The sequence below is a fragment of the Oryctolagus cuniculus genome, chromosome 2 (genome assembly GCF_051225735.1).
Source record: "Oryctolagus cuniculus isolate XC-2025 breed Fujian yellow rabbit chromosome 2, ASM5122573v1, whole genome shotgun sequence".
NCBI classification, from domain to species: Eukaryota; Metazoa; Chordata; class Mammalia; order Lagomorpha; family Leporidae; genus Oryctolagus; species Oryctolagus cuniculus.
This window is the reverse complement of record NC_142868.1, coordinates 196,838,621-196,854,307: the sequence shown is the minus strand read 5'-3', so window position 1 is coordinate 196,854,307 and position 15,687 is coordinate 196,838,621. Positions and strand designations below refer to the sequence as shown.

Sequence of the window (15,687 nt, the reverse complement as noted above, 5' to 3'; positions counted from 1 at the left end):
ACTGAGCCCAGAAGGGGCCAGGTCTCCCCCGGGCAGCAGTGCCTCCCAAGGCCACGCCAGAGCTGGGCGCCCAGCCCAGGCATTCCCATGTGGGGCAGGGGCATATTAACCACCAGGCCAGACCTCCCCACACAATCACTGTGTGTCAGCTGAAAAGAATAAATTTTAAAAAGATGCTAAGTTTCTGGTTAATTAAATGTAAAGAACTCTTAAAAGCAATTTAACGTTACACTGAATGCATTTTTCTCATTCATTTAATGAACTACCTTAAAACAACAACAGGTGAAAAGGCACAGACTTCCTATGTGCACGGGGTCCCACAGAAAGTCAATGCCCTTGAACTAACCTTTTGCTATTCTCTCAAAAAACCGAGGTTTTAAGATGAAAAGCAGGGGCTGCTGCTGGGCCATAGCAGATTCAGCTGCCGCCTGTGACGCGAGTGTTCCATATGAGCCCCAGTTCTAGTCCCGGCTGCTCCACTTCCCATCCAGCTTCCTGCCAATGTGCCTGGGAAAGCAACAGAGGATGGCCCAAGTGCTTGGGCCCCTGCACACATGTGGGAGTCCTGGATGGAGTTCCAGGCTCCTGGCTTCAGCCTGGCCCAGCCCCAGCCATTACAGCCATTTGGGGAGTGAACCAGTGGATGGAAGACCTCTCTCTCTCTGTTTGTGTTTGTACTTCTCTCCGTAACTCTGCCTTTCAAATTAAATAATAAATAAGTCTTCAAAAATTAAATAAAATGAAAAGTAGACAGCTATCCAAACCAGCAATATAGGATTATTACTTTTTAAAATGACACTTGGAGTTGAAGGTCAGGAAGAACAAAATATTCTTAAGAAAATACAGCTTTTAAGAAAAATATTAGAAGAAATCATTGCAGAAGTGTCACTTCTAAAATCCGATTATTTGAGGTGAGGGAAAGTCTGGAACCAAAGGTTCTAGTCCTGATTGGGGCGCCGGATTCTGTCCCGGTTGCTCCTCTTCCAGTCCAGCTCTCTGCTGTGGCCCGGGAATGCAGTGGAGGATGGCCCAAGTGCTTGGGCCCTGCACCCCATGGGAGACCAGGAGAAGCACCTGGCTCCTGGCTTCAGATCAGCACAGTGCACCGGCCATAATGGCCATTTGGGGGGTGAACCAACGGAAGGAAGACCTTTCTCTCTCTCACTGTCTAACTCTGCCTGTCAAAAAACAAACAAACAAACAAAAGATTCATCATACTACTGACAGAGCAGCCCATGAACACCCTCAGGCTGTGAGAGCCTCAGGATCTCAGAGGTCTCTCAGGGATGGACTTTTAATTTATTTATTTCTTCTGAAAGGCAGAAAGGGGGGGGGGGGTTATCTTATCTTCCATCTGCTGGTTCACTCTCCAAATACTTGCAATAGCTGGGGCTGAGCCAGGCCAAAGCCAAGAGCCAAGAAATCCATCGAAGTATCCTGCGTGGGTGGCAGAGTACTTGAGCCAACACCCGCTGCCTCCCAAGGTGTGCATTAGCAGGAAGCTGGAGCAGAAGCAGAGCTGGGGCTCAAACCCAGGCTCTGACCATGGGATGCCCAAGCCATGACGTAGCCACTGTGCCAAACACTTGCCCCAGTGGCTCTTTTTGTTCTTTTTAAAGATTTGTTTATGTTGAAAGTCAGAGTTGTATATAAAGGGAGAGAGAGAGACAGAAGTCGTCCATCTACTGGTTTGCTCCCCAAATGGCCGCAATGACCAGGGCTGGGTCGAAGCCAGGAGCCGGGAGCTTCTTCTGGGTCTCCCATGTGGGTGCAGGCGCCCCAGGACTTGGGGCATCCTCCACTGCTGGACTGGAAGAGGAGCATCTGGGACACGAATCAGTGTGCATACTGGATGCCAGTGCCGCAGGCAGTGGCTTAACCCACTGCGCCACAACAGTCCCCGCCTCAAGACTCAATGATTTTTTTCTCCATCTGTGCAGGGAACACCTACAATGCACGCCAGTTCTAGCGGATCAGGAGAACTTTTTCATAGGGAGAAAGCCATCATGGCTGGGTGACCTGAGGCAACTGACTTCCTCCTACGCGACAGATAGATGAAACACCTCTTCCTCAGGACCCCTGATCACTGAGAGAAGGCACACTGGGAACACACACAAATAAGAAGAAAGTAATGTCCACCACAAACACGTACCGAGTTCTTATTCCACATTTTGATAATCCGGGAGTCGGCAGACAAGACCAGGTCCAGGGAGTCCTGGAAGTGCACCGACTTGATGGGCAGCCCGTACTGGTGGTCCTTAACGAGCAGCGGCTTGTCGGAGCGGAGATCATACAGCAACACCTGAAACAGGAAGGAAGTTATTCTGCTCACGCAAACTAAATATTTTACCTTAAAAAGAAACAGACTGACGGCTCCCATCTAGTTCATCACCTGACGAAAATGAAAACCCTTACTCAGGGTGCTAAGATTCTAAAGTCAGCCAGTAATGTTCTAGAAAAATCTCTTAGATTATTCCTAGAGAACACAGCTTTATGAGCTCAACCCTGAGCATAATTTTTAGGCACACTAAGTTTGACAACTACTGAGCTATGCTAAGAAATCACTTTTATAAAAAAAAAATTCTGCAAGAATTTGTTTCAGGGCCGGTGCTGTGGCGCAGTGGGTTAACGCTCTGGCCTAAAGCACCGGCATCCCATGTGGGCACCGGTTCTAGTCCTGGCTGCTCCTCTTCCGATCCAGCTCTCTGCTGTGGCCTGGAATAGTAGAAGATGGCCCAAGTCCTTGGGCCCCTGCACCCACGTGGGAGACCCAGAAGAGGCTCCTGGCTCCTGGTTTCGGATCAGCGCAGCTTTGGCTGTTGCGCCCATCTGGGGAGTGAGCCAGCGGATGCAAGACCTTTCTCTGTCTCTAACTCTCTCTGTAACTCTGTCATTCAAATAAATAAAATAAATCTTTAAAAAAAAAAGATAAAAAAAAAAAGAACTTGTCTCACTTGCTTATTCAACAACTACATCAGAGAGCCTCCGACACACCAGGCATAGCCACAGCAAATGATATAAAAGAGAATGAGGGGCTGGTGCTGCAGTGTAGCAGGTAGGCTTGGGCACCTGCACTGCGTGGGAGACCCAGAAGAAGCTCCTGGCTCCTGGCTTCGGGTCAGTTCAGCTTTGGCCGTCGTGGCCATCTGGGGAGTGAATCAGCAGATGGAAGACTCCTCCCCCCCGCCTCTGGTATCTCTGCCTTCCAAATAAATAAATAAATCATTAAGAAAAAAAAAAAAAAAAAAACCACAGGGGCCGGCGCAGTGGCTCACTTGGTTAATCCTCCGCCTTCAGCGCCGGCATCCCACATGGGCACCGGGTTCTAGTCCCAGCTGCTCCTCTTCCAGGCCAGCTCTCTGCTGTGGCCAGGGAGTGCAGCGGAGGATGGCCCAAGTGCTTGGGCGCTGCACCTGCATAGGGGACCAGAAGAAAGCATCTGGCTCTTGGCTTTGGATCGGCGTAGCTCCAGCCGTAGTGGCCATTTGGGGGGTGAACCAACAGAAGGAAAACCTTTCTCTCTGTCTCTCTCTCTCACTTTCTAACTCTATCTGTCAAATAAATTAAAACAAAACAAAACAAAACAAAACAAGAACAGAGTCCAGAGGGAGGGTGGTGCCAGGCCAGCCCCGTCTGGGAGAAGGGGAATCCTCGTCTGACCCCATCGTTAGAAGCTGGGTCTTAGTGCCAGACCCCCGCTAGCCGGTGATGACAGAGGAAGCAAATCGACTACAGCAGGACGTCAGACCTCCCTGGGGACAGCAGTGGGCTCTGCCTTGAAGGACAGACAGACAGCTCCCGGCACTGCTAATGCACTCAGACGGTCCTCTGCTCTCACAGCTGGGATGTGTCTACTGGAGCCACGGGAGAAGGCTCCGGGAGCTCACAAATGAGCTCACACTTGTTAAACACATCTCTCGTCTGCAGGGCTCCTCCGAGCCGTCAGTGCACGTGTGAACCCACCGCGAGTCTCTAAGACCAGGAGTCTGGCAGAATTCCAAACGCTTCAACCCCAGGACCTGGAACACGCTGTTCCAGCTACTATCAAGACAGCACCCAAGGCCTACAAATCTGTAACTCCAGCTCCACAGCATCTCAGGCCAGCCACAGGGCAAGGTCAAGGCTTCTCAAATGCTGGAGGAATGAGACACGCTGCGGCATCCTCTCCACTCTGGCCAAAACAGCGACGCCTCGTTCTCTGTTCCCACAGCGTGCTTCTCATAACACAGTGTCCCCGAATGCCAACTTTATATCAAGTTTCCAGCTTCAACACATTTACCTGCCCTGTCGATGTTCCAACTGCCATGGTCAAAGCACCATGAAACTTCAAAGCAGAGATGGTGGGCAGACTGCTTATCCTGAAAGGGAAAATATTCAGGGTCCATGAACACACGGCCAAACCCGCCACGTAACAAGCGCATCCGCTGTCAGCCTCATTTTAGCTCTAGCAGAGAATCACACGTCCAGCCTCCAGACACACAGACGCAGTCCACCTTGACCTGTCACGCTGCTGCTTAATTTATGAATTGAGGCAGAGCACCACAGAGGGAGCTCCCAACTCCCGCTTCACCCCCAAGTGCTGCCGACCACTGAGGCTGGGCCGGGCCAAAACTACGGGCCAGGGACTCACTGCAGGGCTCCCACGTGGGGGCAGAAGTCCACTTAACTGCGCCTTCGGCACCGCCTCCCAGGTTCTGCACTGGCAGGAAAACGCAGCCAGGAGCCAGAGCCCGGAACTAAACCCAGGTGCTGCAACGTGCAGTGCAGAGGTCTCACTTCCTGGGCGGACGCCTGCACTGTGATTAAGCCAGAGTAAGGTATCTGCAGAAGCATCCTCCTTTTTAACTAATAGGAAGAAATTTTATATTTGAACATGGGTATGTGCATTTTCACTTTAAAATTAGCTAAAACAAAGACTAATCTGCAGGGACCAACACTACGGGGTACCAGGTTAAGCTGGTATTCCATATCAGAGCGCTGGTTCGAGTCCCTGCTACTCTGATTCCAATCCAGCCCCCTGCTAACATGCCTGGGAAAGCAGTGGAAGATGGCCTAACGCCTGGATCCCTGCTGCCCATGTAAGAGACCCAGATGGAGTTCAAGGCTCCGAGCTTCAGCCTGGCCCAGCCTGAGCCATTGTGGTCATTTGGGGAGTGAACCAGCAAATGGAGATGGACTCTCTCTCTCACTTTCAAATAAATAAATACATCTTTTTAAAAAGCAAAGAAAAAGACTAATTGTCAGATGAGGCCATTGGACTCTAAAGCCAGATGAACGGCATGACCACGAGCAACGTGCTCCTCACGCCAACGCGAGCCCCAGCACCGACGGCAACGCTCGGCAGTGGGGAGAGCGCCAGGCGCGGGCTCAGAGGCGCCAGCCACGCCGCCGGGCCAGGCTGGGGCTGCGGCTTCACCAAGTCTCTTCTGCCACCTAAAGCCTCCGCTCGGAACTACACGGCACTCGGACCCTGGAGGCCTGACCGCCGCGCTGTGCTCCTTTGCGCTCCAAAACCCATGAGACTCAGTTCCCAGGGGCCAACATTCTGGCACCGACCTGGCCCAGCCCCCGCTGTTGGGGCCATTTGGGGTGCGAAGCAGTAGATAGAGGACCTTTCTCTGTCTCTCTCTCTCTCTCTCTCTCTGTCTCCTCTCTCTTTCTCTCTGTAACTCCTTCTTTCAGGTAAATAAATAAATCTTTTTAAAAAAATCATTCTCCAGTATAGTGATATATTTTCTCCACTTAAACTTTGTTTTTTAATAAAATTTGTTATTTTCTTCATACAGGTATGAAGTTTATTGCTTAGTCCTTTATAATATTTGTTGCTAAAAGTGAGCACTTTTTCTCTTATTTTTCTAACTGGATTTTGCTGAAAAATACCAAAACCATCGACTGCTGCACATTTACTTTGTACCCAGCCCACCAGTTCTGAAAGGTTTCCAGGTTCTCGGCAGACAGTCCCACGTCTGGGACCACGCCAGCCCCCCCCCCCCGGATGGAAGCACCCTTCTCCTGCTGTGCTGGCTCCGCCTTCCAGAACTTTGTTACCTAACGGAAGTGACAATAAATCAGTAAAATCACCCAAAACTAAATCAACAAAATCAATCAAAAATGAGTCAACATTTTGGTAAATACCCCGACTTTGTTCCTCTGCCTACACTTACATGTTCACTGTTTTCCTACAAGAAGTGTTCAGCTCTACAGGCAACCACTGGCCTGCTTTTCCACTGGGGACATGCACAGAACACCTCCCCTAGCAACAAGTGCGCTCTTGAACACGACTGTCAGGCTGCACAGTGTGTGTGCCACGGAGAGGTACGGTGACAGTACCTAGCGCATTACAGAAGTTAATGAGGGTAAATACTCGGAAGTCTACCCGGTGTCACCTCACCAGCATCCCCAGACTCTCCCCGCGCCCTCACGTCAGTGACGATGCTGGGGCAGATGCCACGAGCCGAGGAGGGCGGGGTGAGGAGGAGCGTTCTATAAGCATGTGGTGGGTGGCTTCCTGGAAGGCAATTTAGCCATGTGCCAAATGCCCTAAAAACATGCACACTGTTTAACTCAGAAGTCTGAGGCTTGGGTATTCTCCCTAAGGAAATTAACCAGAGGTCTGTATGAGAACATGTAACACTGAAACCTTGACCCTCCTGCATGTACCAACAGGGATCTGATGATTTAAGCTACACCTGTCTCGCACTCAGAGGTCATTTTACATTTTTAAGTGTTCTTTTTGGTGTTTTTGGCACTTCCTAGTATCTTCTTTATATTAAGTATAAATCATTTTTCTAAATAACAAAGTGATCTTCTTAAATAAGCAAAAACCACTGGAAATGTTCCACCTTTAAGGACAAAGGAGACCACTCAAAATGTTTGTGAATCAGTATTCTATTCAGATTAAATAAATACTCTGTTTCTAAAGACCAAAGTTAAGACTGTTTTACAACCCTTCCTTAAATAACTCCAATATTATTTCTATCATAACCACTAAATTTAAAATAGAAACACTCTAAGATATATTGCAAATAAGCCGGCGCCGCGGCTCACTAGGCTAATCCTCTGCCTTGTGGCGCCGGCACACCGGGTTCTAGTCCCGGTTGGGGCGCGGGATTTGTCCCGGTTGCCCCTCTTCCAGGCCAGCTCTCTGCTGTGGCCAGGGAGTGCAGTGGAGGATGGCCCAAGTGCTTGGGCCCTGCACCCCATGGGAGACCAGGAGAAGCACCTGGCTCCTGCCATCGGATCAATGCAGTGCGCCAGCCGCAGCGCGCTGGCCGCGGCTGCCATTGGAGGGTGAACCAATGGCAAAGGAAGACCTTTCTCTCTGTCTCTCTCTCTCACTGTCCACTCTGACTGTCAAAAATAAAAATAAAAATAAAAGATAGATTGCAAACACTACCTGCTGGCCTATTTTCCTTAAAGAACACTCCCAACATGAGGCTTACTAATGACGGAGCTTGTACCACAACCCAACTCTTTTCATTCTAAGTCAAAGATAAGCTAGTGTTTAAGAGCAAGGGAGCTTTCGGCTGGGGCTGCCATCTTCCAGTAATTTGCCAAGATGACGAACACAAGAAAGAGGCGAGGTGGCCGGTACCTGTTCTCCAGGCTTTTCAGAAAACATGGAGTTGTGCCTTTGGCCACATACATGGGCATTTACAAGAAAGGTGACATTGTGGACATCAAGGGAATGGGTACTGATCAAAAAGGAATGCCCCATAAATGTCCCCATGGAAAAACTGGAAGAGTCTACAATGTTACCCAGCATGCTGTTGGCACTGTTGTGGACAAACCAGTGAAGGGCAAGAGTCTTGCCAAGAGAATAATGTGCGTATTGAACACACTGAGCACTCTAAGAGCCGAGACAGCTTCCTGAAACGTGAAGGAAAACGATCAGAGAAAGAAGGCAGCCAAAGAGCAGGGCACCCGGGTTCAACCACAGCGCCAGCCTGCGCCCCCAGGAAGCCACCTTGTCAGAACCGATGGAAAGGAGCCTGAGCTGCTGGAACCCACTCCTTATGAATCCATGGCATAATAAATGTAAATGAACAAAAGACCTAATTGAGGAAAAAATAAAAAGAGTAAAGGAAGGGGCTGGCACTGTGGCGCAGTGGGTAAAGCCACCGCCTATAGTGCCGGCATCCCATATGGGTCTGGTTCAAGTCCCGGCTGTCCTACTGCCAATCCAGCTCTCTGCTATGATCTGGGAAAGCAGTGGAGGATGGCCCAAGTCTTTGGGCCTCTGCACCTGCATGGGAGACCCAAAGGAAGTTCTTGGCTCCTGGCTTCGGAATGGCACAGCGCCAGCCATTGGGGCCATCTGGGGAGTGAACCACTATATGGAAGACCTCTCCACACACACACCCCCACCCCCGCTTCTGCTTCTCTGTAACTCCACCTTTCAAATAAATAAATAAATAAATCTTTAAAAAAAATATGAGTAAAGGAAAAGGGGCCAGCGCCATGGTGTAGGTTAGCCAGCACCTCATATGGGCACCAGTTTGAGTCCCAGCTGCTCCGCTTCTGATCCAGCTCCCTGCTAATGGGCCTGGGAAAGCAGAAGATGGCCAAGTCCTTGAGCCTGTGGACCCACGTGGGAGACCTGGAAGAAGCTCCTGGCTTCGGATCAGACCAGTTCCAGCCATCACAACCATCTGGGGGGTGAACCAGTGGATGGAAGACCTCCCTCTCTCTCTGCCTCTGCCTCTCTCTTTCAAATAAATCTTTAAAAAAAAAAAGAAAGAAAGGAAAAGTCACCTCTGCTCCCTAGGGAATGGGCCTCTTTACCTCACACCAGGCTTCCTTTTCTCCAAAACTACTCAAGGTTCTGATTCTTTCTTTTACACCAAAATCATAAAATATTGGCACATACCTTCCACTGGATTATCTATTACCAACTACAGAATAAGCGAATTTTCCAACCTAAATGTTTAATAAACTATACTGCAAACCATGATGAATGAAGCTGTTTGTTGTATTACTTAATGAAATCAAACATAGCCAGAGAAAAACAGTCCCTAAGTTCACCTTAAATGTTGGAATACACAGATGACAAAATTGAATGTATTCTTTACTCACCATAAAAGGGATGCATGCAATGAGAAGAGGTCTCTTTCTTATGCAGTGCTCTTAGTTTATTTTCTAGGCAAGGAGGCTTCACATAAACCCATTTTATTTAAAAGCACCTAAGCATCCTCCTCTCCCCCAGGAAACTGCAAACCACACCAAACAGTGCAGCACTCGGAGGGCTCACAGCAGCCACCACAGACCACACCCTGCAGCGGACATGAGCACAGGTGGCCATCTGACCAGCCCGAAAGGGCACAGATGGTAAAACCGCAACCACAAGCCAAGAGCCCAGGGAAAAGGCATTTCCGAACTGACAGCAGCAAAGTAAACCCCAGGCCCAGGGTCTGACAGAGACAGAGACCCCTGTGCCCCTGTGCCAAGCGGCAGGGGCCTCTGGTGAATGGGGCGGGGACCGGGAGAGACAGACACCCCTGTGCCCTGTGCTACCATGGCAGGGGCCTCTGGTGAATGGGGGCAGAGCGGGACGGGGCCTCTGACTTCATCCCCAGGCAGGCACAGGAATGAGAAAAATGCCAAAGCCGGACTCCCCTGCGCCCTAGAGTTTAAGCACACCTCTCCGCCGGACCGCACCACCGACCGCACAGGGGCTCACTGAGAGCCGGCGCTAGGCAGCGATCCCGCGCCCACGGAGGGCTCTGACGACAGGTCTCTGGCTTGGGCTCTTCGGGAGACTCTACGTAGACACAGAGTTTCCATATAAAGTAGGTAAGCACAGGAGCTACCATTGGCTGTGAGTCTCAAGCCTCACCCCGCAGCGCCCTGTCTGGATTCCCTACTGACGGGCGCGGGGCGCGGGGCGCGGGGCGCGGGGCGCGGGGCGCGGGGCGCGGGGCGCGGGGCGCGGGGCGCGGGGCGCGGGGCGCGGGGCGCGGGGCGCGGGGCGCGGGGCGCGGGGCGCGGGGCGCGGGGCGCGGGGCGCGGGGCGCGGGGCGCGGGCTGGCCGTACTCACTCGGAGTCCGCGGTGACGCTGCTCAGCGCACAGTCCAACACGCCCACTCTCCTCCGAGTCCTGGGGTCCCAGCACTCCACGCGGCCCTGGACAAAGCAGACCCAGTGTGAACGCAGGCTGCTCCAGGAGGTGCGCAGACGCGAGATCCACCTCACTATCGTGGGCTGCCTCCGGAGAATGAACACGCACCTTCACCCTACTCCCGTTTAGCCCGGTTAAATCTCACTGGGGACGTCCCCGCCCCAGATGCGCGTGCCTGCACAGCCCGGCTAACTGTTTCTGCTCCAGTTTCCTGCTACCGCGCGTTGTGGCGGGCGCGGATGGCGGCCCTGGCCCCGGGCCCCTGTACCCGCTCACAGCACCCACCTGAGCTCTGGGCTCCTGACTTCCGCCTGGCCCCGCCCCGCCTGTTGCAGGCATTTAGGGAGAAAACGAGTGGATGGAATATGTATCTCTCCCTATCTCTGTCTCTATGTCTTTCAAATAAAAATGAAAATAAGTAAATTTTGTTTTACCATGACTTGATTTTCTAATTAAAACAAAAGAAAAAACATCACTCTCAAAAATAAAAAGTGCAATCAACGCATGATCCTGGAACTGGATTAGACAGGGGAAGGAGGGCACAGTTAAAAGATACTGTGAGGGGGCAGCGCTGTGGTGCAATGGGTTAAAGCCCCAGCCTGCAGTGCCGGCATCCCCTATGGACACCAGCTGTTCCACTTCCGATCCGGCTCTCTGCTGTGGCCTGGGAAAGCAGTAGAAGATGGCCCAAGTGCTTGGGCCCCTGAACCCCCATGGGAAACCCAGAGGAAGCTCCTGGCTCCTGGCTTCAGATCAGCTCAGCTCTGGCCGTTGTTGTCATTTGGGGAGTCAATCAGTGGATGGAAGACCTCTCTCTCTGGCTGTACCTCTCTCTGTAACTCTGTATTTCAAATAAATAAAATAGACCTTTCAAAAAAAAGATATTTTGAAATAACTGGGAGAATTAAATATTATTGTGCCAATGTTAAATATTTAATATACTGTATAAATATTAAATTTTAAAGTAATGATATTAGGATTTTATAGGTGAAGTCATTTTCTTTAAGAAATACATTTTAGGGGCCAGTGTTGAGCCTAGTGGGCTAAGCCGCCACCTGTGACACTGGAACCCCATCTGAGTGCTGGCTGGAGGCCCAGCTGCGCCACTCAGATCCAGCTCCCTGTTACTGAGCCTGGGAAAGCAGCAGAAGATGGCTCAAGGGCTTGAACCTCTGCCACCCACAAGGACGACCCGGATGGCGCTCCTGGCTCCTGCCTGGCCCATTCCCCGCTGCTGCAGACTTCTGGGGAGTGAAACAGCAGATGGATGATCTGTTTGTCTCTCTCTGTAACTCTGCCTTTCAAATAAATAAAAAAATCTTTCAAATAAAAGAAACACATTTTGAAGTACTTGGGAATGGAATTTCATACTTGCAATTTATTTTCAATTGCTTTAAAAGACATCTCTGACGAGCACACATATTTTTACAGAAAAAGGATGTACAAGGGGAGCTTACCGAGCTCTGCTTCTGACTTTATTCTAAAGGTTTTTTTTTTGTTTGTTTGTTTGTTTTTTTTAATAAAAGGCTGGGGAGAACTTTTAAAAAACAAAAAGGCAGCTGCAAACGACACAGCAAGGACGAAGCCATGGCGCAGGCAGTGTCCCCTCCGGATGCTTGGTGTCAGGACTGTTATCAGATTCAGGAGTGTCTCACATCTTGAAATACCTGCACCTTCAGAATGAGATGTTTTGGGGATGGGACTCACACACACACAGCCTGAAGGTAATTTTATGTGGTATCTTTATTAACTCGGGGGTAAACCACTTCGTGGCTGGAATCTTCCACTGTGGCGTCACGGCCGTGCTCAAGGTTTCTGGTTTCAGCTTAGGGATGCGCACATGCCACACACTTAACAGATCTCTGCCAGCAAAAAGGACGCTGTAAAGGATGCTGTGGGCACACACGCACCTACAGCGTATCCACAACAAGTGACCTGTCTGAAAAAACAGTATGACCCCACTTTTTCAAAAAAGGGGCTGCGTTGTGGCGCAGCGGGTAAAGCCACTGCCTGCATCGCTGGCATCCTGTGTGGGTGCTGGTTCGTGTCTCAGCTGTCTACTTCCGATCCGGCTCCCTCATAACGAGCCTGGGAAAGCAGTGGAGCACGGCCAGGCGTTTGGGCTCCTGCACCCACATGGGAGGGCACAAAGAAGCACCTGGCTTCAGCCTGGCCCAGCCCTGGCCATTGCAGCAAACTGGGGAGTGAACTAGCAGATGAAAGACCTCTCCCTCAACCTCTCTGTCTCTCCCTCCCTCTCTGTTAATTTTGGCTTTCAAATAAATAAACAAACCTTTAAAAAAGGAAACCACAAGATGAAGTTTGCAAGTGCGCTCCGACTATGCCTATCAAGTGGCAAGCCCTCAACAGCGAGGGAATCGGAGAGCCCAGCCTCTGGCCAGTCCTTCCCACCCCTCCGCGTCCCGGCTGGTCTCACGGCAGCGGCTGGAGGCCCTTCTCACCCTAACTTCTTCCTGACTCTGCCCTAGACTGCTTCAGGACGCTGGCCAGAACTACTTTCTCTAGGAACCTATTTTTAAATTTTCCCAGCAGGGCTGGCACTGTGGCACGGCAGGTTCCGTGCCGCCTGTGATGCCAGCGTCCCACGTGGGCAACCCATGGAGCCCCACTTCGATCCAGCTCCCTGCTCATGCACCTGGGAAAGAAGTGGGTGACAGCACCCACGTGGGAGACCCAGACGAAACTCCTGGCTCCTGGCTTCAGCCTGGCCCAGCCTCAGCCATTGTGGCCATTTGGGGACTGAACCAGTGGATGGTGTCTCTTCTTCTCTCTTTAACTCCTTCAAGTAAATACATAAATAAACCTTTTAAAAAATATATTTCTCTGAGCAGTCTAAGACACGTGGTTACCAAGAAAATGCTTCCTGGGCTCATCACCCCGGCAATCAACACGGTTTTCCACGTTCCTGTGAGCTCGGCCTCACAGGCCCCATTTCAGATCTTCATCTCTTAACATGAAAGCAATCTGGGTAAAGAAGCCTCAATTTCCTCCAAACAAAACTGGTTCAATGACTCACAGCACATCAGGCAACCGATTCATCAGTGTCAAAGTACCGAGTTAGCACTGTGAGTAGCTGTAACTACACTATTTCCAGGTGGAAAACTATGACACACGGCACAGCCACGCGCCGCACAGACACTCTGGTAACAGATTACAAACGCCACAGAGGGCCTCAGCTCCCCCCAGTGACGCCGCAGCCGCACAGCTGGAATGCACCTGCACCCTACCACGGCCACGCAAGGCTGAGACGGCCACTGATGTGACCTTCGTGTGTGACACCACTGGGCGCACGAAGAACTGCCATCCCACGTTTGAAAAAACTTGAAGACCAATACTTGTGCACGCACGCCTGCTGGCGCGTTGGCAGGAGCACGCCCGAGGGATCCGGCGCCAACCCGGAGTGTGCGATGTGGTGACGGGGGGCGCCAGGGGACACCCCCGCACTATGTGCTTCTCACTCGCATGCGGGACTTTTGTTGTACTGTACTCATCATTGTCGTAAATAAACAGTGCAAACTGAGAAAGACTCTCCGCAGGCGTGAGGACCCTCACCGCCAGGCAGCGGGGACCATGGACGGCGTCGCGAGTGCCACCCTGTGGGCTGCACAAGTCCCCGGCCCGCCTCTCCATTCTGCTGCCTTCACGCGGGTCACTTCATGTGCTCCCCAGCCACACCTCTGCCGCGTGGCCACGGGAGGTTCTGCCGGCCTGGGAACCCACGCGTTCACAGCCACCCTGCCTGACGAGAGCCAGCGCTCCACGACAGTCCCCAGAGGAGCCACGTGGCTGCGTGCGGCAGTGCGGGTGCGCTGTGCCCAGCCCCATCCCTCCAAGTCTAGGTCCCGAGGCCGGTGCCAGCGCCCGCCCAGTCATTCGCACAGCAGGCGGTGGTGCGCGGCAGGCACAGAACAGCCGTGTCCCGTGTGGCAAGAGCAACAACCGGGCAAAATGCGAATGCAATCCAGAGGACCCGTGTGCCCACCCTGCTCTACGCAATCCAGTAACTCTAGCTCCAAGTAAAACTGCCGCTCCTTGTCAGCTGCAAAGCAAGCGTGAACAACCAGTCAGCAGATGCTTACCTCGATGGTTCCTGTGGCGAACAAGCCGTGCATGGAATTTATGTCACAGACGTTATTCTCCCTGAAACGGTAACGCAGAGGGGAGAAAACACCAGCTAGCACCCACTTCCGGGGGACGGGACGTCAGCCAGCCTTTGACAGCCAAGCCCAGCTATGCGAAGGAAGGCATGCAGTCTGGCACCAGTGCCCGGGCTCCGACCACAGCGAGCTGGGGAACCTGACCAGGCGGAGCCCGGCTTTGTTGCCGCGAAACAGCGACTGCACCGGCCTCAGCGCTGTCGAGAGGCAGCGTCTCCAGTGCAGAGATAACAGCTGCTACCACAAACAGAAAATTACGTAACTAAAGAGCAGACAACTGGGGCCAGCACTGTGCAGTGGGTAAAGCTGCTTCCTGCAGGGCCGACATCCCATATGGGTGCCGGTTTGAGTCCTGGCTACTCCACTTTTGACCCAGCTCTCTGCTTGGCCTGGGAAAACAGGAGAAGATGGCCCAAAACCTTGGGCCCCTGTACCCTCGTGGGACACTGGGAAGAAGCTCCTGGCTCCTGGCTTTGGATCGGCGCAGCTCCAGCCATTGTGGCCAACTGGGGAGTGAACCAGTGGATGGAAGACCTCTCTCTCTCTCTCTGCCTCTCCTCTCTCTGTGTAACTCTGACTTTCAAATAAATAAATAAATCTTAAAAAAAAAAAGAAAAGAAAAGACACAGGTCGGGACAGCCACAGCCCACATGGGAGCACCTGGGCCCAACACCTGGCCCTGGCTCCCGACTTGGCTTCCTGCTACAGCAAATCCCGGGAGCAGCAGGTCACTGCTCAGAGGTTTGGCTGCTCCCGCCCCCTCCCCCTCCCCCGGAGGCTGCAGTGAATTCCCGGCTCCTGGCTTCCCCTGGCACAGCCCCAGGCACCGCCAGCAGCAGATGGCAGGTCTCTGTCTCTGTGTCTCTCCCTTCCTGTCTCTCTGCCTGTCAAGTAATTTGTTTAAAAATGGCTGAATGCCTGGCACATAGTAAATGTTTTTACTAAGGAAGTTACTGCTATTAACCATTCTGATGATGATAAAGACGGGTTTGGTCCTAAAGAATTTCTCTTTGAAGAGAACATAAGCACGGAGCATAACATGATAAAGGAAAAACAAAACAAGGTAATTCAAAATTTCTCCACAGGAGAAAATATCACAAACAAAATCATGAATGAAACTTGAAAGAACCCTGCAAATAATAAACTGGGCTGTTTTAAAAAGTAAGTTTCATACAATGTTTAAGCTCATTGTCTTTCAGTAAATTTTTAAGGAGAAAAACTCTTTTTTTCTTAATTTTTAAAAATTCATTTGCATGTCTTTCAGAATTACAACTTTAGGAACAGTAATTCTTCCCATGTTCCCGCCCTCCCACCCCCACCCCCACGCCCCTGCCCTCTCCTAGTCCCAGTCCTATCTTTTGCCATGATCCAGTGTCAATTAACTTCACACA

General features: G+C 51.5%; 1 protein-coding gene across 8 annotated transcripts in view; it reads right to left on the bottom strand.

The window, feature by feature from the left end:
• The window catches only part of NOL10 (nucleolar protein 10), a 99,908-nt gene that overhangs the window by 65,480 nt on the left and 18,741 nt on the right, over positions 1–15,687 (bottom strand). For 5 of the 8 annotated variants that reach the window (XR_016230584.1, XM_002722390.6, XM_089327843.1 and 2 more), the window contains 4 exons: positions 14,219–14,279; positions 10,038–10,123; positions 4,280–4,358; positions 2,153–2,302 (listed from right to left, as the gene is read on the bottom strand). Coding sequence is in view for 6 of the 8 variants with exons in the window: in XM_002722390.6 (XP_002722436.3) it covers positions 2,153–2,302; positions 4,280–4,358; positions 10,038–10,123; positions 14,219–14,279 (376 nt within the window). In the remaining 2 variants the exon portion in view is untranslated. Of the gene's footprint in view, positions 1–346; positions 368–2,152; positions 2,303–4,279; positions 4,359–9,639; positions 9,761–10,037; positions 10,124–14,218; positions 14,280–15,687 lie in introns of those variants that run through there. The other 3 variants (XM_089327838.1, XM_089327839.1, XM_089327841.1) reach the window with 2 other exon arrangements.